This window comes from Anomaloglossus baeobatrachus, chromosome 3, assembly GCF_048569485.1.
Source record: "Anomaloglossus baeobatrachus isolate aAnoBae1 chromosome 3, aAnoBae1.hap1, whole genome shotgun sequence".
Taxonomy (NCBI): Eukaryota; Metazoa; Chordata; class Amphibia; order Anura; family Aromobatidae; genus Anomaloglossus; species Anomaloglossus baeobatrachus.
Genome location: NC_134355.1, coordinates 21,749,863 through 21,775,153, shown reverse-complemented (window position 1 = coordinate 21,775,153; position 25,291 = coordinate 21,749,863). Strand labels below are relative to the sequence as shown.

General features: G+C 43.6%; 1 protein-coding gene across 1 annotated transcript in view; it reads left to right on the top strand.

Moving 5' to 3' along the window:
* LOC142294877 (calpain-13-like) overlaps positions 1-25,291 on the top strand; it is a 174,005-nt gene that overhangs the window by 31,720 nt on the left and 116,994 nt on the right. Inside the window, exons 2-6 of the mRNA XM_075337937.1 lie at positions 5,443-5,512; positions 8,315-8,433; positions 14,915-15,048; positions 15,490-15,664; positions 20,657-20,731. Of these exons, the coding sequence (XP_075194052.1) occupies positions 5,443-5,512; positions 8,315-8,433; positions 14,915-15,048; positions 15,490-15,664; positions 20,657-20,731 (573 nt within the window). The remainder of the gene's footprint in view (positions 1-5,442; positions 5,513-8,314; positions 8,434-14,914; positions 15,049-15,489; positions 15,665-20,656; positions 20,732-25,291) is intronic.

Sequence of the window (25,291 nt, the reverse complement as noted above, 5' to 3'; positions counted from 1 at the left end):
CTAAGGCTTGAAACGCTTGAGACGTTTTTTTAATTACCCCCTGGATGTTCATCTAACCTTTGCTGGTTTTTATATTTTTTGTGAAATAAAATGGAATTTTAATTATTTACCTTGGATGTGTTGCTGGATAGAATTCCTCTCTACCTTGTTGCCACTTACTCCTGAACACGGAGCCCACCTCTTTGCACAGTCCCAGGCTGAGGAACCAAGGACATTCACTCGGGTGAGCTGAAAAAAAACTTTTTCCTGTACATAAGGGCAGTATTATAGTAGTTATATTCTTGTACATAGGGAGCAGTATTATAGTAGTTATATTCTTGTACATAGGGGCAGTATTATAGTAGTTATATTCTTGTACATAGGGGCAGTATTATAGCAGTTATATTCTTGTACATGGGGCAGTATTATAGTAGTTATATTCTTGTACATAGGGAGCAGTATTATAGTAGTTATATTCTTGTACATAGGGGCAGTATTATAGTAGTTATATTCTTGTACATAGGGGCAGTATTATAGTAGCTATATTCTTGTACATAGGGGCAGTATTATAGTAGTTATATTCTTGTACATAGGGGGCAGTATTATAGTAGTTATATTCTTGTACATAGGAGCAGTATTATAGTAGCTATATTCTTGTACATAGGGGCAGTATTATAGTAGTAATATTCTTGTACATAGGAGCAGTATTATAGTAGCTATATTCTTGTACATAGAAGCAGTATTATAGTAGTAATATTCTTGTACATAGGAGCAGTATTATAGTAGCTATATTCTTGTACATAGGGGCAGTATTATAGTAGTTATATTCTTGTATATAGGGGCAGTATTATAGTAGTTATATTCTTATACATAAGGGCAGTATTATAGTAGTTATATTCTTGTACATAGGGGCAGTGTTATAGTAGTTATATTCTTGTACATAGGGGACAGTATTATAGTAGTTATATTCTTGTACATAGGGGCAGTATTATAGTAGTTATATTCTTGTACATAGAGGCAGTATTATAGTAGTTATATTCTTGTACATAGGGAGCAGTATTATAGTAGTTATATTCTTATACATAGGGGCAGTATTATAGTAGTCATATTCTTGTACATAGAGGCAGTATTATAGTAGCTATATTCTTGTACATAGAGGCAGTATTATAGTAGTTATATTCTTGTACATAGGGGCAGTATTATAGTAGTTATATTCTTATACATAGAGGCAGTATTATAGTAGTTATATTCTTGTACATAAGGAGCAGTATTATAGTAGTTATATTCTTATACATAGAGGCAGTATTATAGTAGTTATATTCTTGTACATAGAGGCAGTATTATAGTAGTTATATTCTTGTACATAGGGGCAGTATTATAGTAGTTATATTCTTATACATAGAGGCAGTATTATAGTAGTTATATTCTTGTACATAGGGGCAGTATTATAGTAGTTATATTCTTGTACATAGGCAGCAGTATTATAGTAGTTATATTCTTGTACATTGGGGCAGTATTATAGTAGTTATATTCTTGTACATAGGGAGCAGTATTATAGTAGTTATATTCTTATACATAGAGGCAGTATTATAGTAGTTATATTCTTGTACATAGGGGCAGTATTATAATAGTTATATTCTTATACATAGAGGCAGTATTATAGTAGTTATATTCTTGTACATAGGGGGCAGTATTATAGTAGTTATATTCTTATACATAGGGGCAGTATTATAGTAGTTATATTCTTGTACATAGAGGCAGTATTATAGTAGCTATATTCTTGTACATAGAGGCAGTATTATAGTAGTTATATTCTTGTACATAGGGGGCAGTATTATAGTAGTTATATTCTTGTACATAGGAGCAGTATTATAGTAGTTATATTCTTGTACATAGGGGCAGTATTATAGTAGTTATATTCTTGTACATAGGAGCAGTATTATAGTAGTTATATTCTTGTACATAGGGGCAGTATTATAGTAGTTATATTCTTGTACATAGGGGCAGTATTATAGTAGTTATATTCTTGTACATAGGAGCAGTATTATAGTAGTTATATTCTTGTACATAGGGGCAGTATTATAGTAGTTATATTCTTGTACATAGGGGGCAGTATTATAGTAGTTATATTCTTGTACATTGGGGCAGTATTATAGTAGCTATATTCTTGCACATAGGGGCAGTATTATAGTAGTTATATTCTTGTACATAGGGGCAATATTATAGTAGTTATATTCTTGAACATTGGGGCAGTATTATAGTAGCTATAGTCTTGTACATTGGGGCAGTATTATAGTAGTTCTATTCTTGAACATTGGGGCAGTATTATAGTAGCTATAGTCTTGTAGATTGGGGCAGTATTATAGTAGTTATACATACTAAATAAAACATGTCTTACACTGTCTTTACGAAGGCTGATATTACTATATATTGTGTATGATATAATTTAGTTTTTTGCAGTTTACATTTTCTTCTAGTTAGAATTTACATTAAAATAATATGAAGACAGGACTTCTTCTTTCCTTCTATTTCCGTATGGTCCATGTTTGCTGTAATCACTCAGCCATAATGATTGTGTGAATTATTTTCTTATTTCCTTTGGGATTGTCGGCTGTAAATGTGTTAAGTAGAACGTATGTATAATTCGCCTCTGGTCCGGATTACAGGGATTAATGCCCTGTAAAATGATCTGCACTTTTCAATTTTGTGTGTGTTTTTAAGCATGAATCAGAGAATTATTTTTTTATTGTTTTTTTACTTTCTGGGGGTTTTGGATTGAAGTTAATAATGTGTGAATTATTTCATTTATTTCAATGTGGAATTGTATACTAATGTAATGAGAGAGTAAAAAAAATGAGAAAAAGTCTGTATAATGGATGAAAAGGAATTTAAATACATAGAAAAGATGAGCTGAATACATCACATCAGCGAGGATCAGTAATTTACCATTTTTTTCCGGATGCAAATTCAATACGTAATAACCACATGCTGTAATTCACATTATAACCACTGGGTGGCCACAGATGGACACATATAGCACTGGACCACAGGGGGAGCCTGGACCTGACCTTTTAGTGGGAGGGGCTGGACTTAGCACCCACCGTGAGGCGGACGCCAAATGCTACTCCCAGGGCAGGGACTGGGACTGTGGCAGCTGACCCCCAGGGCAGGGGCGGACACAAGAGTAGGCAGGGCTGGGTCTCAACTGTATACAGGGACCACAGAAGTGGCTGGGGTATATGGCACAATCAGGGCAGACAAATAAAGTCTCTGGTGTGGCAAGAGCCATCGGGCAAACTAAGGCCGGAGGCACGGCCGGGACGAACAGGCAAAGTATCTGGCGTGGTGAGGACCACCAGGATATCAGAGGCTAGAGCACAACCGCGATATATAGGCACAGTCTCTGGTGTGGGGAACACCACCGGGATTGCTAAGGCTTGAGGTATGGCCGGGGCAGACAGGCACAGTCTCTGGCGTGGCTAGGACTACCGGGATAGTTGATGCAGGAGGCACTGCCGGTGCGGACAGACACAGTCTCTGGTGTGGTGAGTGCCACATGGATAGTGGAGGCTGGAGGCACAGCCAGGGCAGACAGGCACAATCTCTAGTGTGGAAAGGGCCACCGGTATAGCTGAGGCTGGAGGCATGACTGAAGCGGACAGGAACAATCTCTGGCATGGCGGGGGCCACCTGGGTAGAGGAGGCTAAGCTAAGGCATTGAAGAGGCAACTCCCCTAGTGGGAGCTTGCCTTTCAGTGCCTCTCAGCAATAGGCTGGGAGGCATTTTCTGGGTGTGGTGCGTGGCCCTTTAAGAGAGAGGCAGGGGTGCGCGCTCTCCTTAGGAGCACTCCTGGAAATGCTGTGATGCGTGTACAGTCTCTGGGAGGTGGAGAGGAGAACCCACGTAGAGAAGAAGCAGGGACGCCGGGCAGCATGGAAGGACCCAGCTGCAGCAGTGAGTCAGAACGTGTCCCTGCAGGAAGGCAAGGAGTGCAGGGACGCAGTGTTACAATACTTCAGCACAGTGACAGTGCGCTCACAGGCTATAAAGGAAGGGGGTCCCAAAGACACATTAAGACTGTGGAATAAAGGATTCCTGGACTGTAGTAATTGTTGTCATTGTACAGTCCATGTACTCTATGCGTTCAGGAAGTAAAGCTGGTGCCATTTTTTTGGTTTCAGCACCACAGACAGTGACACGCTGCACACTAGGCACAGATTACTAGACATCATCTAATCTATTGGATTACTAGACATCATCCAATCTATGGGAGCCAAATCCAAGCCTCCAGCAGGTAATGGGGCCTTCAATGTCATAAATTCATGGTCAAGTCAGCACCGGAGGCGCCAAAGGTTGATTTAAGATTTTGCAGATGTCCCACTGAAGGCGGACTGAAAGTTTCTGAGTGGGTTTGCCTGGCAGGACCACCAGTGAGGGCCTGTTTTTTGGGGGGTTTTTTTGCAACCTATGTTTTTTTTCCAGAATCTGAGGTCTGGAAAGTTGCACATTAAATTTGTATTAAGTTTGATGCAAATCAGTCTTTCTTTGTACATAATTTGAGAGAATCTGTGAATTCGAAAGTATGCATCTTGTCTCATCACCTCACTTATCACTACTAGAGCATTGTCAGATCACGGCCAGGGCTAGTGCTGTCATTTATGCTCAAGAGTAAATGCTTTTATTGGATCTGGCATAGGAAGAACATATATTGTCTAATGTTGCAACCCAATTAGCAATCTTTTCTAGGGACATGTGATGAACATAAGCACCAGGCATGAAGGATAGTGTAATGTGGTCAGGCACCGCAAGTGATTATTTTTTAATTAGTGTTCCAGGTTAAATCGACAAACAAGATTTTTTTTTCATCCAAGGAGCAAAGTGGCATATGTAGGGGTGCAAGACGTCCCCATCGCGGTACCCCTGTGGTGATGACCGTTCCTGCCATCAGGAAGAAAAAAATAGTTGAAATTTGAGAACTGTTTGGATCTGATACTTATGAAATCTTTATGGTTCTCAAACTGATGGACGCAACCAATATGGAGACACAAGGATTCAAGGAATTGGGTCTTACAGGATTGGTTAGAGGTGGCTGTTCACTCATTCGTTGCTAATTTAATCCTACATTAATGTAGAGGTATATGGATAAGATGCACCGAATTCATGAAAAGCCACCTGCCACTGCCAAAGAGCAGCCCAAACATGAAAACACCAATAGTGGTAAATATTTTGCGCAACTTTCCATTGTGCAAATATTTAGTGACTTTTCAAAAGCTTTTACACCAATTTCTGGCAAAAACAGTTTGACGAATCTGTAAAATTTCCATGACATGCTTCTGATAAGTCATTTCATATAAATCTAGTTTCTGAATGCAGCATGCAGTGTAAAGAATGGTGGCTGCCTTTCTCATTTTTTCATAGGAAACACAAGTCTTCACTTGTAACATTTTGCTTTGTTCTATCAGGAGCTGCAGAGAGACGCCCGCTTTCTGGTAGACGGGGCCAGCTTATTTGACATCATGCAAGGAGAAATAGGTAGGAATAATTTATGCTTCAATATGTCTGTTAGTTAAAATATTAATGTATAAGTATAATGAGTGCAATAAAAAAAATGATTAAAAAAAATAACAAAAGTCACAGCTAACGATAAAGCTCTGATTGCTTTATCTATGTAAAAAGTTTCAGTCTGAGGTCACCACTAGGGGGAGCTCACAGAGTTATAGAAATGATGGCACAAGATGGCTACGATGAGCGAAATGATAAAAACTTAAAAATCCACAAGTTTAATAAAAGTAGCATAAATATCCCTATCTGTAAGGCCAGCGCTGTGCACTCCGAGCTTGGCAAGGGTCTATTACTATAGATATATTAAACCTAAAGTTTAGGGCAAGAACACAAATGCACTTTTAGAAAAAAAGGGGTCATTTAAATTACAAGGAAACTTCATTACCAGCAGTTTAAAAATAAACTTTGGGGTTGGAAAAACTTTTTTAAAAGGAACCTTTAAAATCAATGCTTGCGGTGTAAATACTATAATAAGAGCTCCCCCTACGGGTGGCTGCAGGCTGAAAATATGCAGTGTGTCCACCCATATCCTGTCCACCGCCATTAACTTGACAACGGCGGCAGCTATAGGCATAGAAGTGGTGTCTAGGTATAGTAAAGTAGCCATGCGCTACGCAATGAAACCACCTATAGTGCCACCTGGTGGAAAACAACAGAGTTAGCATATTTATCTCGAAAACGGAACAAGATAGAGAAAAAAAGTGAATTACAAAGTTGTAGGGCATCATCAATTCAATACGAAACGACACCTTGCATACAGAAATGCTATGATATTAAACCCATGACCCCCCCAAAACATTGAATGCTGGTCACGCATATGGTGCTCATTTAACTTTGATGCTCAAAGTGTCCCCCGTCAGCTGCAATGCACATCTGCACAGCATACTGTATCTTGCTGCACGTTGTGCAATATGGTAGGTGACACGTTTGCACAAGCAACTGTGATACGTGGTCGTAGGTCCTGCAATGTTGGTGGAGGGGTCGCATATGTCGCGGGCGGAGGAGGGGACGCTGCGCTCTCCCACTGCTCGGGTCCGGCTGCCGCTGCTGCTGCGGCCGCTGCTGCTGCTCGGTGGCTCGAGTGGTGGGCCGGATCCCGGGACTCGAGCGGCGCTCCTCGCCCGTGAGTGAAAAGGGGGGTGATTGGTTGTGGGGGTTTTAATTATGGATATTGTCCGTGACGCCACCCACGGTTGTGGTGATTTTGGTGACACCACCGCTGCTCTGGACGGGGATCCCGGGAGCAGTGACAGGGAGCAGCTGAGTTGTTAGATCTCCCCTCCGTGGGTAGGGGATTGGTTGTCCCGGGGCCCGGTGATGGGGTAGGTAGAGATGATGGCAGGCGGGTTGCGGGGCCTGGTGAGGTACAGGGTCGCAGGGGCAGCGCTGTGCCGTACGGCACGGGGGTACTCACTCAGCCTGAGACGATGACACAGTTCTCGGTAAAACACACGGCTGGATGGACGGGTCCCCCAGACGGCTGCGGTTGTTTCTTCCCCGTAGGTTAGTGATGACTGTCTCTCCCTGCACCTATGTTCTATGTTGATTCCGATGGGTTCCCACCGGTAACCCGCTCCCCGACTTGGATGTGGGCCGGAGGAGCCCCTTTTGCCCGCAGGCGCTGGCCCTGGGAAACGGTTGCCCTTGGCGGTGGCGGTGTCTCCCCTTCACGGTTGGACGGTTGCCTTCTGTCGGGACTTGACTGTTTGGAAACCCAGGAGGTCCCCTTCACTAACGGATTCGGCAAATTCACGGCGACTCCTAGCCTTACCAGGGTCCGAAAAGCCCCTGCCAATGGTGCTGGCTTCTCCTTGTGTACCGGTCCGGTACCGCCGGGCCACCGCCCGTCCACGGTCCTTACGGCAACTCCGATAGGCCACTCTTGCAGACGGTCACCACCGTCTGCCAACCTTGCTGCTCTGTCCGGGCCATACACCCGGACTCTGTCAGTCTGCTCTCTTGCCACTTCACTACTGCTCACTTTCCCTCCTTCCACTTCCACTGTCAAAACTCAACTGCTCCTTTTCCCTCCTCCAGGACTGTGAACTCCTAGGCGGGTGGAGACCAATCGCCTGGCTCCAACCCCTGGTGTGGACATCAGTCCCTGGGGAAGGCAACAAGGGTTTTGTGTCTGGCTTAGATGTACCTAACCGGGGTGTAGGGTGTGGTGATGTAGTTACCTGTGGCCCCTGGCTTGTCCAGGGCGCCACACATACACCTGCTGTTTGATGTGACCTCACAGAAAGAAGTCTAATGGGGTCAGGTCAGGTGAGCGTGGAGGCCACTCCACACAGCCACCATACCCAATGACTTGTAGGAAGGTCTCCATGAGGTATCGCTTCACGTCCGCAGCCTTGTGAGTTTTACACATTCTAATCATAGCATTTCTGTATGCAAGGTGTCGATTCGTATTGAATTGATGATGCCCTTCAACTTTGTAATTCACTTTTTTTCTCTATCTCGTTCCGTTTTCGAGATAAAAATGCTAATTCCATTGTTTTCCACCAGGTGGCGCTATAGGTGGTTTTATTGTGTATCGCATGGATACTTTACTATACCTAGACACCACTTCTATGCCTATAGCTGCCGCCGTTCTCTAGTTAATGGCGGTGGACAGGATTTGATGTTTCTGCTGTTGGAGGATCCTCACATTTTGGGACCAAAAAATGTTTGTACTAATACTTTATGGTAGATGTAACCATTAAGATGCCGTGCTATCTAATCACTGTCCCTGATATTCGGACCCGCACATTTTTTTTCTCTGTCCTGTAGGAGACTGTTGGGTTCTCTCGGTCGTCGGAGCATTAACTTTGCATCGGAAATTTTTGGAAAATGTTGTCCCCAAGGACCAGGAGTTCACAAACAAGTATGCGGGAATTTTCCATTTCAGGGTAAGTTTGATGGGGTTCGACACATTGTAAGGCTTGATAAGGGTCAGGGTTATAGGGTGGCTGCCCCTCCTAGGGGGACGTATTCTGCAAAGGACCAAATCTGCAAACTTTGCTCCTACGGATCATTGCTGGTAATCCTGTGTCCGCACCCCGGCTATATCTGCGCGGTGCATGAGATTATATATAATGTTTCCATCATGTAACGTTATGAAACTTTGCAAATCACTTTATTTGGGGGTTTGTCTTTATTCCTGGAAGTGGCATCCAAATCCCTGTAATATTCATTCCTGGGGCGGGGGTGACCCCAATACAGGGCGGGGGTGACCCTCATACAGAGCTCACTCAGTTCTCGTAGTAATCTCGACTTTTTAAACGTTTTGTTTGTGCTCACGCCGAGATTAGGAAGATAATCTACTCCAAACACTGCGCAAATGACATGAGCGGAGCCAACAGGCAAATATTTGTATCAACCGCGTGACGGGGCGTTACCAGATACTGAACCTCAGTGTGTCAATAGAGAAGGTGACCGGAGTACACCGGACCCCAAAATATCCACTAGATAAACCACGGACTGTTATAGGGGGCTCCAGACCGCATATCCAGACTGCTGTTATAGGGGGGCTCCAGACCAAACATCCAGACTGCTGTTATAGGGGGCTCCAGACTATACATCCAGACTGCTGTTATAGGGGGGCTCCAGACTACACATCCAGACTGCTGTTATAGGGGGGCTCCAGACTGCACATCCAGGCTGCTGTTATAGGGGGCTCCAGACTACACATCCAGACTGCTGTTATAGGGGGCTCCAGACTACACATCCAGACTGCTGTTATAGGGGGCTCCAGACTACACATCCAGACTGCTGTTATAGGGGGCTCCAGACTACACATCCAGACTGCTGTTATAGGGGGCTCCAGACTACACATCCAGACTGCTGTTATAGGGGGGCTCCAGACTACACATCCAGACTGCTGTTATAGGGGGCTCCAGATTACACATCCAGACTGCTGTTATAGGGGGCTCCAGACTACACATCCAGACTGCTGTTATAGGGGACTCCAGACTACACATCCAGACTGCTGTTATAGGGGGGCTCCAGATTACACATCCAGACTGCTGTTATAGGGGGGCTCCAGACTACACATCCAGACTGCTGTTATAGGGGGCTCCAGATTACACATCCAGACTGCTGTTATAGGGGGCTCCAGACTACACATCCAGACTGCTGTTATAGGGGGCTCCAGACTACACATCCAGGCTGCTGTTATAGGGGGCTCCAGACTACACATCCAGGCTGCTGTTATAGGGGGGCTCCAGACCACACATCCAGACTGCTGTTATAGGGGGCTCCAGACTACACATCCAGACTGCTGTTATAGGGGGGCTCCAGACTACACATCCAGACTGCTGTTATAGGGGGCTCCAGACTACACATCCAGACTGCTGTTATAGGGGGCTCCAGACTACACATCCAGACTGCTGTTATAGGGGGCTCCAGACTACACATCCAGACTGCTGTTATAGGGGGGCTCCAGACCACACATCCAGACTGCTATTATAGGGGGCTCCAGACTACACATCCAGACTGCTGTTATAGGGGGCTCCAGACTACACATCCAGACTGCTGTTATAGGGGGGCTCCAGACTACACATCCAGACTGCTGTTATAGGGGGGCTCCAGACTACACATCCAGACTGCTGTTATAGGGGGGCTCCAGATTACACACCCAGACTGCTGTTATAGGGGGGCTCCAGACTACACATCCAGACTGCTGTTATAGGGGGGCTCCAGATTACACATCCAGACATCCATCGGAGCCCAGACACTGACAGCAAAGTTGGCAGACGGTGGTGGCCGTCTGCAGGAGTTGGTGGAACTACGCGGAGCCGTAAGGACCGGTGTTGGGCGGTGGCCCACCTGTACCGGACCGGGGAACTGAGTGAAGCTAAGCACACAGGCAGGGCCATCGGACCCCGACCAGGCTTGGAGCCGCCGTCAATAGTCAAATCCGAATGTGACAGGAACCCCCGGCGTTCCCTAACAACCAAGTCCTGATTGAAGGCAACCGCTCACACCGTGAGGATATACAGCCACCGCCACCGGCTAGAAATCCGAGGGCCAGCGCCTGCGGGCAAAACGGGCTCCTCCGGTATCTATACACCGGGGAGCGGACTACCGTTGGGAAGCCATTGGAGTCAACACAGTACACAAAGGTGCAGGGAGAGACAGCCGCCATCACCTGTCCGGGGAGAGACACTGCAGCCGGCTGCGGGACCCGTCCATCCAGCCTATTGGTTTACCGGAGATTTTGTGCATCTATTGCTGAGTGAGTACACCCGTGCAACCCTGCACCTCACCAACCCTGCCTCCCTGTCACACCACCGGGCCCCGGGACCACCAACCCCTACCCACGGAGGGGGAAAACAACATCCCAGCTGCTCCCTACCATCGCTCCCGGGATCCCCGTCACCAGCAGCGGTGGTGCCCATCTTCACCACGACCCGTGGGTGGCGTCACGAACAATCTCCCTAACCCAACCACCCCTTTTCACTCATGGGCGAGGAGCGCTGCTCGAGTCCCCGGGTCCGGTCCACCGCTTGAGCCACCGAGCAGCATCAGCAGAAGCCCCGGACCCGAGCGTGGTGAGCGCGTCCCCTCCGCCCGCGACAGTTATAGGGGGCTCTAGACTACACATCCAGACTGCTGTTATAGGGGGCTCCAGACTACACATCCAGACTGCGTACTGTTATGATGATGCTTTGTCACTAGAATTACTGCAAATTTGTGCTGCTTCAGCAGTGGATCGAACCGCTCAGATCCGGGGGTGGTGTCCATTCGTGGCTCGAGGGTCTCCAGACCCAGGGGCTTAGGGGCCACACTCTAAAGTGAAAGGGGGGTATTTACAGGGGAGTTATAGTTCATGACGCCACCTGTGGTGTGCGGTAACTGGGAGTCCCGCTGCTGCCGTTGGGAGTAGCCGGGGTGATGGAGTGGGGCAGCAAGGTGTTGTTACCCTCCACAGGTAGGGGTATGCCCCGGGGTTCTGGATGGTGATACTCGGTGCCGTGAAGGGGGGGGGTCCACTCAGGTACTCACTCAGCCAATAAGCAGATGCTGACAAACGAGTAAATCAAGTCTCTGGTGCCGCTGTCTCTCAAGGTGAGCTCGTCTGGGTCCCGTCTCCTGCAGTGTTACCTGGTGATCCGTGACCTGCCTCCTGGCACACAGCTTAGATTCACGGTACTGGCCGAGTAGTATGGAACTTGCCGGGCCCCACTCCCCACTGTGGCTAAGTGTGGGAGCCTGCTCTCAGGGCTCACACTTGGGATTTTAGTGGGCTGCTTGTTTGGAAGGCCCTATCCCCCTCGTTGCGCTAGTGCCCCGATTCTGGGGTGAGTGGGACCAGTCCATAAAGGCTCCGTTCTCCGCAGGTTAATTGCCGGGTTGCCTGAAGCTTCTCCCCGACCTAGGGTCTGTGTACCCCGCCGTGCCTTCAGTCCCAGACCGGTGATAGAGCCAGGCTGCTGGCCGTCCTCTGTGACAGGCCTCAATCCCCTGTGACCGGGAGTCCGACTTCTCTAGGTCCAGACCACCGTCTGCAACCTAGTCAGCTTCTCCTGGGAGCCACTACTCCCAGCTTCCTCTGAGCTCCCCTCGGCTCGAGGGCTACCTCACTTCACCTCTTCCACTTCCCTACTCTACACTTCTCACCACACCTACCTGACCCCTAGGTGGGCGACCCTATTCCGCTTAAGCCGTCCACTGGTGTGTCTGGTGCAGGGTGTATCTAGGATTTGATTTGCTTTTGGAGGCAACACCATAAGATGGGGACCCAGAACCAAGAGGGAGGTGGAATACTGCACTAAAGAGAAGGGGCGTGCAGTACCCTGTGACGACCTGAATAGTCCAGGGGCATCACAAATTGATTTGCATGAGTCAGTCCGTTGCCTCATTGGGCATCTGTGGCCGCTGGATTCAGAGCCATGAGTACTCTTTACATTATGCAGCCTGGGGCGACATCACATCTTCGTCCCACAAGGATGACATTGTGTCAAGCTGGTTAATGAAATAATAAAAAATGAAGAGCCACGGATGACATCAGGTGGGAGACGATACGCATTGCTTCTGTCCTGTGGCCACAGATTCCAAATTATCAGACACTTTTTAAGGGTCATCAGATGACAGAACTTCCAAAAAAATTCAAATGACCCAAATTCTCATAAAACATTAAATTCTTTATTCTTCAATTAGACACACAAACACTCATTAAAAAGATAATGATATAAAAAAATATCCTGGGCTCAACAAGTGTTAATTTTTCTTTTTTTGGTTATACATGATAAATTCATACAGGTTCACAATGCAATCAATTTTTAGAAATAATTTTTACATATATATTGACATGAAGTTGGTCTCCTGAAAAAGTATTCAACCCCTGATCAGTCCGCATGAAGAGGTCAATAAGAAATTGTAATGTATAATCTCTAGAAGATGCTAGTGCATTAGTATCAAACTATGAATAAATAAATAATTAATTTAAGAGACCAAAAATACAAAACAGACACAAAGGGGTTGAATAATTGTGTTTCCAAATTGGAAATTATACCAAACAGTTACTGACAAGATTACTGACAAGGTCAATGAGTCGAATCGATACCTTTATTTGCCACATATATATATATATATACAGTTAGGTCCAGAAATCTTTGGCCAGTGACACAATTTTGGCGAGTTGGGCTCTGCATGCCACCACATTGGATTTGAAATGAAACCTCTACAACAGAATTCAAGTGCAGATTGTAACGTTTAATTTGAAGGTTTGAACAAAAATATCTGATAGAAATTGTAGGAATTGTCACATTTCTTTACAAACACTCCACATTTTAGGAGGTCAAAAGTAATTGGACAAATAAACCAAACCCAAACAAAATATTTTTATTTTCAATATTTTGTTGCGAATCCTTTGGAGGCAATCACTGCCTTAAGTCTGGAACCCATGGACATCACCAAACGCTGGGTTTCCTCCTTCTTAATGCTTTGCCAGGCCTTTACAGCCGCAGCCTTCAGGTCTTGCTTGTTTGTGGGTCTTTCCGTCTTAAGTCTGGATTTGAGCAAGTGAAATGCATGCTCAATTGGGTTAAGATCTGGTGATTGACTTGGCCATTGCATAATGTTCCACTTTTTTGCACTCATGAACTCCTGGGTAGCTTTGGCTGTATGCTTGGGGTCATTGTCCATCTGTACTATGAAGCGCCGTCCGATCAACTTTGTGGCATTTGGCTGAATCTGGGCTGAAAGTATATCCCGGTACACTTCAGAATTCATCCGGCTACTCTTGTCTGCTGTTATGTCATCAATAAACACAAGTGACCCAGTGCCATTGAAAGCCATGCATGCCCATGCCATCACGTTGCCTCCACCATGTTTTACAGAGGATGTGGTGTGCCTTGGATCATGTGCCGTTCCCTTTCTTCTCCAAACTTTTTTCTTCCCATCATTCTGGTACAGGTTGATCTTGGTCTCATCTGTCCATAGAATACTTTTCCAGAACTGAGCTGGCTTCATGAGGTGTTTTTCAGCAAATGTAACTCTGGCCTGTCTATTTTTGGAATTGATGAATGGTTTGCATCTAGATGTGAACCCTTTGTATTTACTTTCATGGAGTCTTCTCTTTACTGGTGACTTAGAGACAGATACACCTACTTCACTGAGAGTGTTCTGGACTTCAGTTGATGTTGTGAACGGGTTCTTCTTCACCAAAGAAAGTATGCAGCGATCATCCACCACTGTTGTCATCCGTGGACGCCCAGGCCTTTTTGAGTTCCCAAGCTCACCAGTCAATTCCTTTTTTTCTCAGAATGTACCCGACTGTTGATTTTGCTACTCCAAGCATGTCTGCTATCTCTCTGATGGATTTTTTCTTTTTTTTCAGCCTCAGGATGTTCTGTTTCACCTCAATTGAGAGTTCCTTAGACCGCATGTTGTCTGGTCACAGCAACAGCTTCCAAATGCAAAACCACACACCTGTAATCAACCCCAGACCTTTTAACTACTTCATTGATTACAGGTTAACGAGGGAGACGCCTTCAGAGTTAATTGCAGCCCTTAGAGTCCCTTGTCCAATTACTTTTGGTCCCTTGAAAAAGAGGAGGCTATGCATTACAGAGCTATGATTCCTAAACCCTTTCTCCGATTTGGATGTGAAAACTCTCATATTGCAGCTGGGAGTGTGCACTTTCAGCCCATATTATATATATAATTGTATTTCTGAACATGTTTTTGTAAACAGCTAAAATAACAAAACTTGTGTCACTGTCCAAATATTTCTGGACCTAACTGTATATATATACTTTATACTGCCTGTAATAAAGAATCTGATGTCGGTTAGTGACTACATTGATGTTTAGCATCATATATGATAAGGAAAGTATCAGCCGCAATTATGACATATTGTATAAATCCTGTATTTTCCTTTCCCAGTTTTGGCAGTATGGAGAATGGGTGGATGTCGTTGTCGATGATCGTCTGCCGATGCTCAATGGAAACTACTTGTCAGTGCAACCACGTGTCAGTAACGAGTTCTGGCCGTCTCTGTTAGAGAAAGCGTATGCCAAGTAGGTATATATCAATATTTGTGATAATATACTGTATATTTTTAAACTTTAGTTCTACAAATGTTTACAAGATATAAGATGACAGTTGGAGCTTTTCTTCTTCAGTGTCCCCATGTCAACACTTCTAGTTTTGTGCGCTTTTGTTATCAAACACACATTTTATAGATCCAGGTATTCATCCACACCCGTTTTAGTCATGTTTATTTTATTTGTATACTGTATATATACTTTGCATATTCTTGTATATATGTGAGGATCCCTATGATGACAGTAAGCCATCAGTGTACAAACCAAGAAGTGTTGTCATAAGGACACAGTAACGGCAGATTTATATTTTTCATGTATCATCCACCCGTGATCTGCTTTACAGAACTGTCAGCTTTTATCCCCATTGAATAAAGTTGAAGAATTCATTTGCTCTTAATCGCTCCCTTGTTTCAGGCTGCGAGGGTCGTACCAGAATCTGCACTGGGGATTCATCTCTGAAGCGATGGTGGATTTTACCGGGGGGGTGCAAATGGATTTCAACCTTACGAAACCCCCACCGGACCTGCGAGATATTGTTTTAGCTGCTGCACGATCAGGGTCTCTCATGGGGGGCACAACGCCGGGAGACGTAAGTATAGAATACGATAAAGAAATAAGCACAAGAGGAAAAAATCAAAGTATAAACACAAATGTCCTGATCTGCAACATTACTTCTCTTTGCAGCAGCTATACTATTATATATAATTACTTCACTACAGAGCGTTTATTATTGAGCCTTCCAACAAACCAAAACACAAAAAGGCAGAGTTTATGCAAATTTAATAAAGTCGGTACTTCTGGCCAATCTGGGTATGGAACTTGAAATATTTCACAATTTTGGACAATATACAATGGTATCATAACCCAAAAATTAAGCTGCTACAATTCTCTGTACTGATCCTGAGTTACCTCCTGTATTATACTCCAGAGCTGCACTCACTTTTCTGCTGTTGCAGTCACTGTGTACATACATTACTGATCCTGAGTTACATCCTGTATTATACTCCAGAGCTGCACTCACTATTCTGCTGGTGCAGTCACTGTGTACATACATTACATTACTGATCCTGAGTTACCTCCTATATTATACTCCAGAGCTGCACTCACTATTCTGCTGGTGCAGTCACTGTGTACATACATTACATTACTGATCCTGAGTTACTTCCTGTATTATACTCCAGAGCTGCACTCACTATTCTGCTGGTGCAGTCACTGTGTACATACATTACATTACTGATCCTGAGTTACCTCCTATATTATACTCCAGAGCTGCACTCACTATTCTGCTGGTGCAGTCACTGTGTACATACATTACATTACTGATCCTGAGTTACTTCCTGTATTATACTCCAGAGCTGCACTCACTATTCTGCTGGTGCAGTCACTGTGTACATACATTACATTACTGATCCTGAGTTACCTCCTATATTATACTCCAGAGCTGCACTCACTATTCTGCTGGTGCAGTCACTGTGTACATACATTACATTACTGATCCTGAGTTACCTCCTATATTATACTCCAGAGCTGCACTCACTATTCTGCTGGTGCAGTCACTGTGTACATACATTACATTACTGATCCTGAGTTACCTCCTGTATTATACTCCAGAGCTGCACTCACTATTCTGCTGGTGCAGTCACTGTGTACATACATTACATTACTGATCCTGAGTTACCTCCTATATTATACTCCAGAGCTGCACTCACTATTCTGCTGGTGCAGTCACTGTGTACATACATTACATTACTGATCCTGAGTTACCTCCTGCATTATACTCCAGAGCTGCACTCACTATTCTGCTGGTGCAGTCACTGTGTACATACATTACATTACTGATCCTGAGTTACTTCCTGTATTATACTCCAGAGCTGCACTCACTATTCTGCTGGTGCAGTCACTGTGTACATACATTACATTACTGATCCTGAGTTACCTCCTATATTATACTCCAGAGCTGCACTCACTATTCTGCTGGTGCAGTCACTGTGTACATACATTACATTACTGATCCTGAGTTACCTCCTATATTATACTCCAGAGCTGCACTCACTATTCTGCTGGTGCAGTCACTGTGTACATACATTACATTACTGATCCTGAGTTACTTCCTGTATTATACTCCAGAGCTGCACTCACTATTCTGCTGGTGCAGTCACTGTGTACATACATTACATTACTGATCCTGAGTTACCTCCTATATTATACTCCAGAGCTGCACTCACTATTCTGCTGGTGCAGTCACTGTGTACATACATTACATTACTGATCCTGAGTTACCTCCTGTATTATACTCCAGAGCTGCACTCACTATTCTGCTGGTGCAGTCACTGTGTACATACATTACATTACTGATCCTGAGTTACCTCCTATATTATACTCCAGAGCTGCACTCACTATTCTGCTGGTGCAGTCACTGTGTACATACATTACATTACTGATCCTGAGTTACCTCCTGTATTATACTCCAGAGCTGCACTCACTATTCTGCTGGTGCAGTCACTGTGTACATACATTACATTACTGATCCTGAGTTACCTCCTGTATTATACTCCAGAGCTGCACTCACTATTCTGCTGGTGCAGTCACTGTGTTCATACATTACATTACTGATCCTGAGTTACCTCCTGTATTATACTCCAGAGCTGCACTCACCATTCTGCTGGTGCAGTCACTGTGTTCATAATTACTTTACTTATCCTGAGTTACATAATGTATTATACTCCAGAGCTGCACTCACTATTCTGGCACTGGTGCACTTTGTGTATCTTTACTACTAAGTGTTTAGAAATACAATAGTGCTGCCATATTTCCTCTCTCCTATCATTTTCCCATATATTCTTTTTCCTGAGTGTCTTGTTTGCCGACCGTCGTACGCTCCTGACACTGTTGCCAATGTCTATTTGCCCTCCTTGTGCCAGGATCAGCCATTTATCCTACTAAACCTTAATTAATCGCTACCAGGCAGGGACTTGGCACAATCAACAGAACTGGATACAAAGTCAAACAAATTTCAGATGAACTTTGTGGGACTTCAAAGTGGGACATTGATACATTCATGAGAACAAGTGAGTACACCCTCTGTGACTTCTGTGATTTTATGTATCAGATGAAAGTAATAGAAAAAAAGTCTGGTCCTTAAAAGTCCTTATGTCGCGGGCGGAGGAGGGGACGCTGCGCTCACCCACTGCTCGGGTCCGGCTGCTGCTGCTGCTGCTCGGTGGTGGCTCGAGCGGTGGGCCGGATCCCGGGGTCTCGAGCGGCGTTCCTCGCCCGTGAGTGAAAGGGGAGTGGTGTGTGGTTTGGGGATATTGTCCGTGACGCCACCCACGGTTGTGGTGAGGTTGGTGACACAACCGCTGCTCTGGACGGGGATCCCGGGAGCGGTGACAGGGAGCAGCTTTGTTGTTATTTCTCCCCTCCGTGGGTAGGGGGTTGGTTGTCCCGGGGCCCGGTGATGGGGGTAGGGATGACAGGCGGGTTACGGGGCCTGGCGAGGTGCAGGGTCGTGGGGGCAGTGCTGTGCCGCACGGCACGGTGGTACTCACTCAGCCAGTAATCCACACAGACTCTGGTCAAACAAACGGCTGGATGGACGGGTCCCACAGACGGCTGCGGTTGTTCTCCTCCCGGTAGGTTGATGGTGACTGCCTTTCCCTGCACCTGTGTTGTGTTTACGGTTCCAATGGGTTCCCACCGGTAACCCGCTCCCCAGCTTGGATGGGTGCTGAGGGAGCCCCTTTTGCCCGCAGGCTCTGGCCCAGGGAACTGTAGCCTTGGCGGTGATTGTGTTTCCCTTCACGGTTTGAGCTGTCGCCTTCTATCGGGACTTGGCTGCTGAGAAACCCCGGAGGTTCCCTTCGCTAACGGATTTGACCGGTTTTACGGCGACTCCTAGCCTGGTCGGGGTCCGTAAGCCCCGCCGGATGGTGCTGGCTTCTCTTTACTCTCCGATCCGGTACCGCCGGGCCACCGCCCGTCCACGGTCCATACGGTTTGCTCCAATTAGCATCTCCTGCTGACGGTCACCACCGTCTGCCAACCTTGCTGTACGTCCCCGGGCCACACACCCGGACACGGTCAGTCTCCTCTCCTACCACTTCACTCTCCAAAACTGATCTGTCTACTTTTCCCGCCTCCAGGACTGTGAACTCCTCGGTGGGCGGGACCAACCGCCTGGCTCCACCCCCTGGTGTGGACATCAGCCCCTGGAGGAAGGCAACAAGGATTTTGTGTTTGGCTTCGGTGTGCCTAGCCGGGGTGTGGGGTGTGTTGGTGTAGTACCTGTGACGACCTGGCTTGTCCAGGGCGCCACATTTACATCAGGTAACTGCAACCTCAGATGGTCAATAAGTGACACGTTGCACTGTGTCGTTATTTATTCACTAAAGACTAAACCAAAATGTAGAATCTGTATGTGAATAATGAAGTATCCGCACGTAGCCTCTCCGGTCTTTTTATGTCTGAACAACATAGTTCCAAAAGTCTTGTGGTTTGTTCACATGCAACTTGCAAACTTTTTCATTTGTTGCAATGTTCTTTTAAGTAACAAAAAAAGTAGAAACTAGATTGAAAATATAAGGAGAAAACTGCACTAACAAGACAACACCGTGGGGAGAAATCTTGGAAGTCCAAGTACAGAGGCTGCGCTGCCGGCAAAAGTAGATCCAATTACTGGAGTTACTGACAAAATGAAGACTTTATTTGAGATGTTTATATAAAGACACAAGAGGCTTTATTTTGGCAATCTTTTTCAAATAATTCATACTTTGCATTATTTTTACTCTCATGAACTTGAACATTTAGCATGTTGAGACCTTTAGCATCTGAGCTTTAGCTCTTCGGTCTCTTCCATTCTCTATGACCAAGAAACACCTGACTGTTACAGACCAGCAAACTGACAAAACTCCTGCTTTTATAAAGGTAGTCACACTTGCTGATAAACAACTACTCTAGTACATTTGATTAGCATAACCTGACTTTTAGTTGATATGGAAGCAGTAAGGGTGTACTTAATTTTTAACACATTGCTTTAAATAGGGTGTGCTTTGTTTTTCTCATGACTGTATATTATTGTGCATCTACCTTGTCCTTCTGGCAGCGATTATGTTATTAGTTAGGAATGGAAAGAAAAATGGCATAGATGTAGCAGCGCAGAGTATCTAGTATGGTAGCATGTTGTTCAGGAGGGTGGTCTGGTGAGCCAAGGTTTAGTAGCAGTGAGCCCAATATGTGGTACAGTGTGGGACAAAAGAAGAGAATGGCCTAACAGGCTTCAAAACAATTGATCGATCCCTAGAAGGAGGACAAACCTCAATCTGGCACCTTTGGGTCTGTTTGGTTTGGTGGTAATGGATATCGGCCCCGTGACATCCTTGGCTGCTACAGATGGCGGTGGATGGGATAGTGCATCATGTCACAGCTCATTAATAGCCACAGATATAATATTCTAATAATAATAATAATAATAATAATAATAATAATAATAATAATAATAATAATAATAATATATATATATATATATATATATATATATATATATATATATTATTATAATATATTCTATGTTATTCCATTTCAGTTACACACCGGGAACATTGAGCTGCAGAACGGCCTTGTGCAGGGTCATGCCTACACCGTGACCGACGGCACTCAGGTAACACTTCATACTTCTGTCTGATGGAGCTGATTGTGGAGGTTGTTTCTCCTCCAGACACTAAGTAGGATAAGAAATTATTGTACTGCAGAAAACCTCAATCCAACATTTTATTTTTTTTTAAGTCACTTTCTTTTTTTGTATATTTACTGTTCCCCTCACCATCTCCCAGAGCATTCACTATGGAGAGGTGGGAGGGATTATGGGTGGGGGCAGCATGGCAAATTCAGTTCAGATTTACTATCACTGATGAGAGGAGAGGTGGGGAGAGCAGTAAATATGCAGTTTGCATTTACATATTTTCACTAGTTACTATGTCACACTGAATTCTACTGAGCTTACAACAAGATAACAGGAGAAGGTAGAGCAATAAAACTTAATGATCCTGAAAGGTCTCCGTAAGACCTATTTAAAGATAACATTAGTTCTGTACTAAAAAAATCACCTGACATATTCCCTTTAATAATCTGGGGGAAGGTGCAGAGTAAAAATAAGGTAAACTAAAATAATGATCTGCCAAGAGAAACTAGAAAGGCTGCAATTCTAAACAGTGTTCACTTCAGAAATATTCCTAGAGGGAAATGCAAGCCTGGGGAAGCTTTAAATAGCTATATGCGCCGAGTGATAGGGCAGTCTGAGATACAGCATTGGAAACACTTGTTCGAAGAAAGACAATGAACACACAAAGTGTTCAGAACCAGGACAGCAAATTGGAAACACCTTTTGGAAGAAAGACAATGAACACACAAACAAAGTGTTCAGAACCATGACAGCAACCAAACCTAACTGTGGCTCAGTTGAGAGGTTATCATATCACACTACAAGAGGCTGTTGGATCAAATCTCGAGCCTTGAAAAAAAGTAGAAAATAACTTCTAAATAGGCACAACTTATAGAGAATATGTCAACAGGATTTTATCCCCCCAACTAACTACATGTGGTTTGTATCTCTTTCAAACACAAGTCCAACGTTTCCTTTACATGGCTGGTCCGATAATTAATAAGAGTTTGGATTAATTAGCAAACGAGGCTAAAGGGCTACAGTAGATCTGAAGCCTTTGTCACTCCAGCTCTATTTTCCTACCAGTGCCTCCTTCTGCTTCACTGACGACTCCTTTATGAGAAATTATACAGCATAGGGAGAAGTACAAAATCTCCTAAAAATGAAATATTGCAAATAGTTTTCCAATTTTTCATTGTGCAATTAAGGACATAGAAAAAAATAGAGTCCGGATATTAGTTTATAGAAATATAGCATATAACTAGAAAATCTGATACTAACCTGTTTTGTTTTGGGGTTTTTTTGCAAATGGATTCAACTCACTGCCAATATCAGTGGATAAGCCGCACATTGTTCTAATATTATCAAATAAACTATTATGGTTTTACTAACACAACAAGCGGGAACAATCATAAATTCAGTAATGTTGGAACAATATCAAAGCAAACACGAAAAGAACGGCTAAATTGTTTTTTGAAATGCCTATAAAATACTGTAATAAGGATCTATATTACACTGAGAAACTAGAAAAGATCAACAAGTCCAAACCACTAAGAACACATCTACAGCACAAGATAAGTAAAAGTGCCACATAGGCACAACACTATAATACTGCCCCTATGTGCAAGAATATAACTACTATAATACTGCCCCTATGTGCAAGAATATAACTACTATAATACTGCCTCTATGTACAAGAATATAACTACTATAATACTGCCCCTATGTGCAAGAATATAACTACTATAATACTGCCCCTATGTACAAGAATATCACTACTATAATACTGCTCCCTATGTACAAGAATATAACTACTATAATACTGCTCCTATGTACAAGAATATAACTACTATAATACTGCCCCTATGTACAAGAATATAACTACTATAATACTGCCCCTATGTACAAGAATATAACTACTATAATACTGCCCCTATGTACAAGAATATAACTACTATAATACTGCCCCTATGTACAAGAATATAACTACTATAATACTGCCTCTATGTACAAGAATATAACTACTATAATACTGCCCCTATGTACAAGAATATAACTACTATAATACTGCCTCTATGTACAAGAATATAACTACTATAATACTGCCTCTATGTACAAGAATATAACTACTATAATACTGCTCCTATGTACAATAATATAACTACTATAATACTGCCCCTATGTACAAGAATATAACTACTATAATACTTCTCCTATGTTCAAGAATATAACTACTATAATACTGCCCCTATGTACAGGAATATAACTACTATAATACTGCTCTCTATGTAAAAGAATATAACTACTATAATACTGCCCCCTATGTATAGGAATATATAGTATGTTACAAAAATGAGTACACCCTTCACATTTTGGTAAATATTTTATTATATCTTTTCATGGGATAACACTGAAGATCTGACCCTGTGATACAATGTACAGTGTCAGTGTGCAGCTTGTATAACAGTGCAAATTTGGTGTCTTCTGAATAACTTAACAGACAGGAATTAATATCAAAACTGCTGACAACAAAAGTGAGTACACCCCTAAGTGAAAATGGCCAAATTTTGCCCTTGGTGTGAATATTTTGTGTGGCCGCCATTATTTTTCAACCTGGCCTTACATCTCTTGGGCCTGGAGGTTATTAGAGCTTCACAGGAGCCGCTGGATCCTCTTTTTTTCCTCCATGATGATATCCCGCTGCTGGTGGATGTTACAGACCTTGCGCTCTTCCACCTTCCATTTGAGGAGGCCCCACTGATGCTCCATATGGTTTAGGTCTGGAGACGCTAGACCGGTCCAACACCTTTACCCGCAGTGTCTTTAGCAAGGCAGTGGTGGTCTTATAGGTTTTTGGGGTCTTTATGTTGGAATATGAAGGGAGGAGATCCTGCTGTGTTTCAGTATGTCACAGGACATGTTGGCATTCATGCTTCCCCCAATGATCTGTAGACCGCACAGCCGGCAGCACTCATGTAGCTCCAAACCATGATCCTCCACCACCATGCCTGACTGTAGGCAGGACACACTTGTCTTTGTCCTATTCACCTGAAGCTGCCGCACACACTGACACCAACTGTACCAAATAAATTTATCTTGGTCTCATTAGACCCCAGGACGGTTCCAGTAATCCATGTCATTAGTCTGTTTGTCTTCAGCAAACTGTTTGCAGCTTTCTTGTCCATCATTTTTAGAAGGGGCTTCCTTCTGGGATGACAGCTATGCAGAGCACTGTAATGCAGTGTGTGGTGAATGGTCTGAGCACTGACAGGCGGACCCCCCACCCATGTATCCCCAAATGTAACACAACTGCTCCACATTCTAACCTGAGACCTTGTAACACTGAGTCACATGACTCCGGGGAGGAAAAAGGGCTAATTGGGCACAATTTGGCCATTTCATTTAGGGGTGTACTCACTTTTGTTGCTGGTGGTTTACACATTAATGGCTGTGTTTTGAGTTGTTAACACTGTTATACAAGCTGCACACTGACACTGCACATTGTATCACAGGGTCAGATCTGCAGCGCTGTCCCAGGAAAATATATAATAAAATATTTACCAAAATGAGAAGGGTGTACTCATTTTTGTCCCATACTGTAACTACTATAATACTGCGCTGTATATATATTGGAAATGGTTTTCTAATTGTATATTGTGCACTTACGAGACAAAAAATAAGACAATGCATCATTTCTGTATGTACAGTTCAGTGTTTCACATACAATTGTCTTCACCTTTTTTATTATGTAACAATATATCACTCAGGAACATTTACTTTACTATTTTTTGGCAAGAAAATTCCCCTCACTCCAGATCCACTGGATAAGCTGCAAATTGTTCTTATAACAATATCAAATAACTGAATATGGCTTTACTAACACAACAGCCTGTTTACACAGGAGCAACAATAAACTCAGGAAAGTTGGAACCATTTCAATGCAAATTTGACACCAACTAAAGTGGTTTTCAAAGAGATTATAAACCTGAGAAACGATAAAAGCTCAATAAATCCAAGTCACAGTGATCAGAACTGCAGCATTATATAAGAACAGTGATATGTACACCCCCTATATACAAGAATATATAACTACTATAATACTGCTCCTATGTACAAGAATATAACTACTATAATACTGCACCTATGTACAAGACTATAACTACTATAATACTGCCCCTATGTACAAGAATATAACTACTATAATACTGCCCCTATGTACAAGAATATAACTACTATAATACTGCTCCTATGTACAAGAATATAACTACTATAATACTGCCCCCTATGTACAAGAATATAACTACTATAATACTGGCCCCTATGTACAAGAATATAACTACTATAATACTGCCCCCTATGTACAAGAATATAACTACTATAATACTGCCCCCTATGTACAAGAATATAACTACTATAATACTGGCCCCTATGTACAAGAATATAACTACTATAATACTTCACCCTATGTACAAGAATATAACTACTATAATACTGCTCCTATGTACAAGAATATAACTACTATAATACTGCCCCCTATGTACAAGAATATAACTACTATAA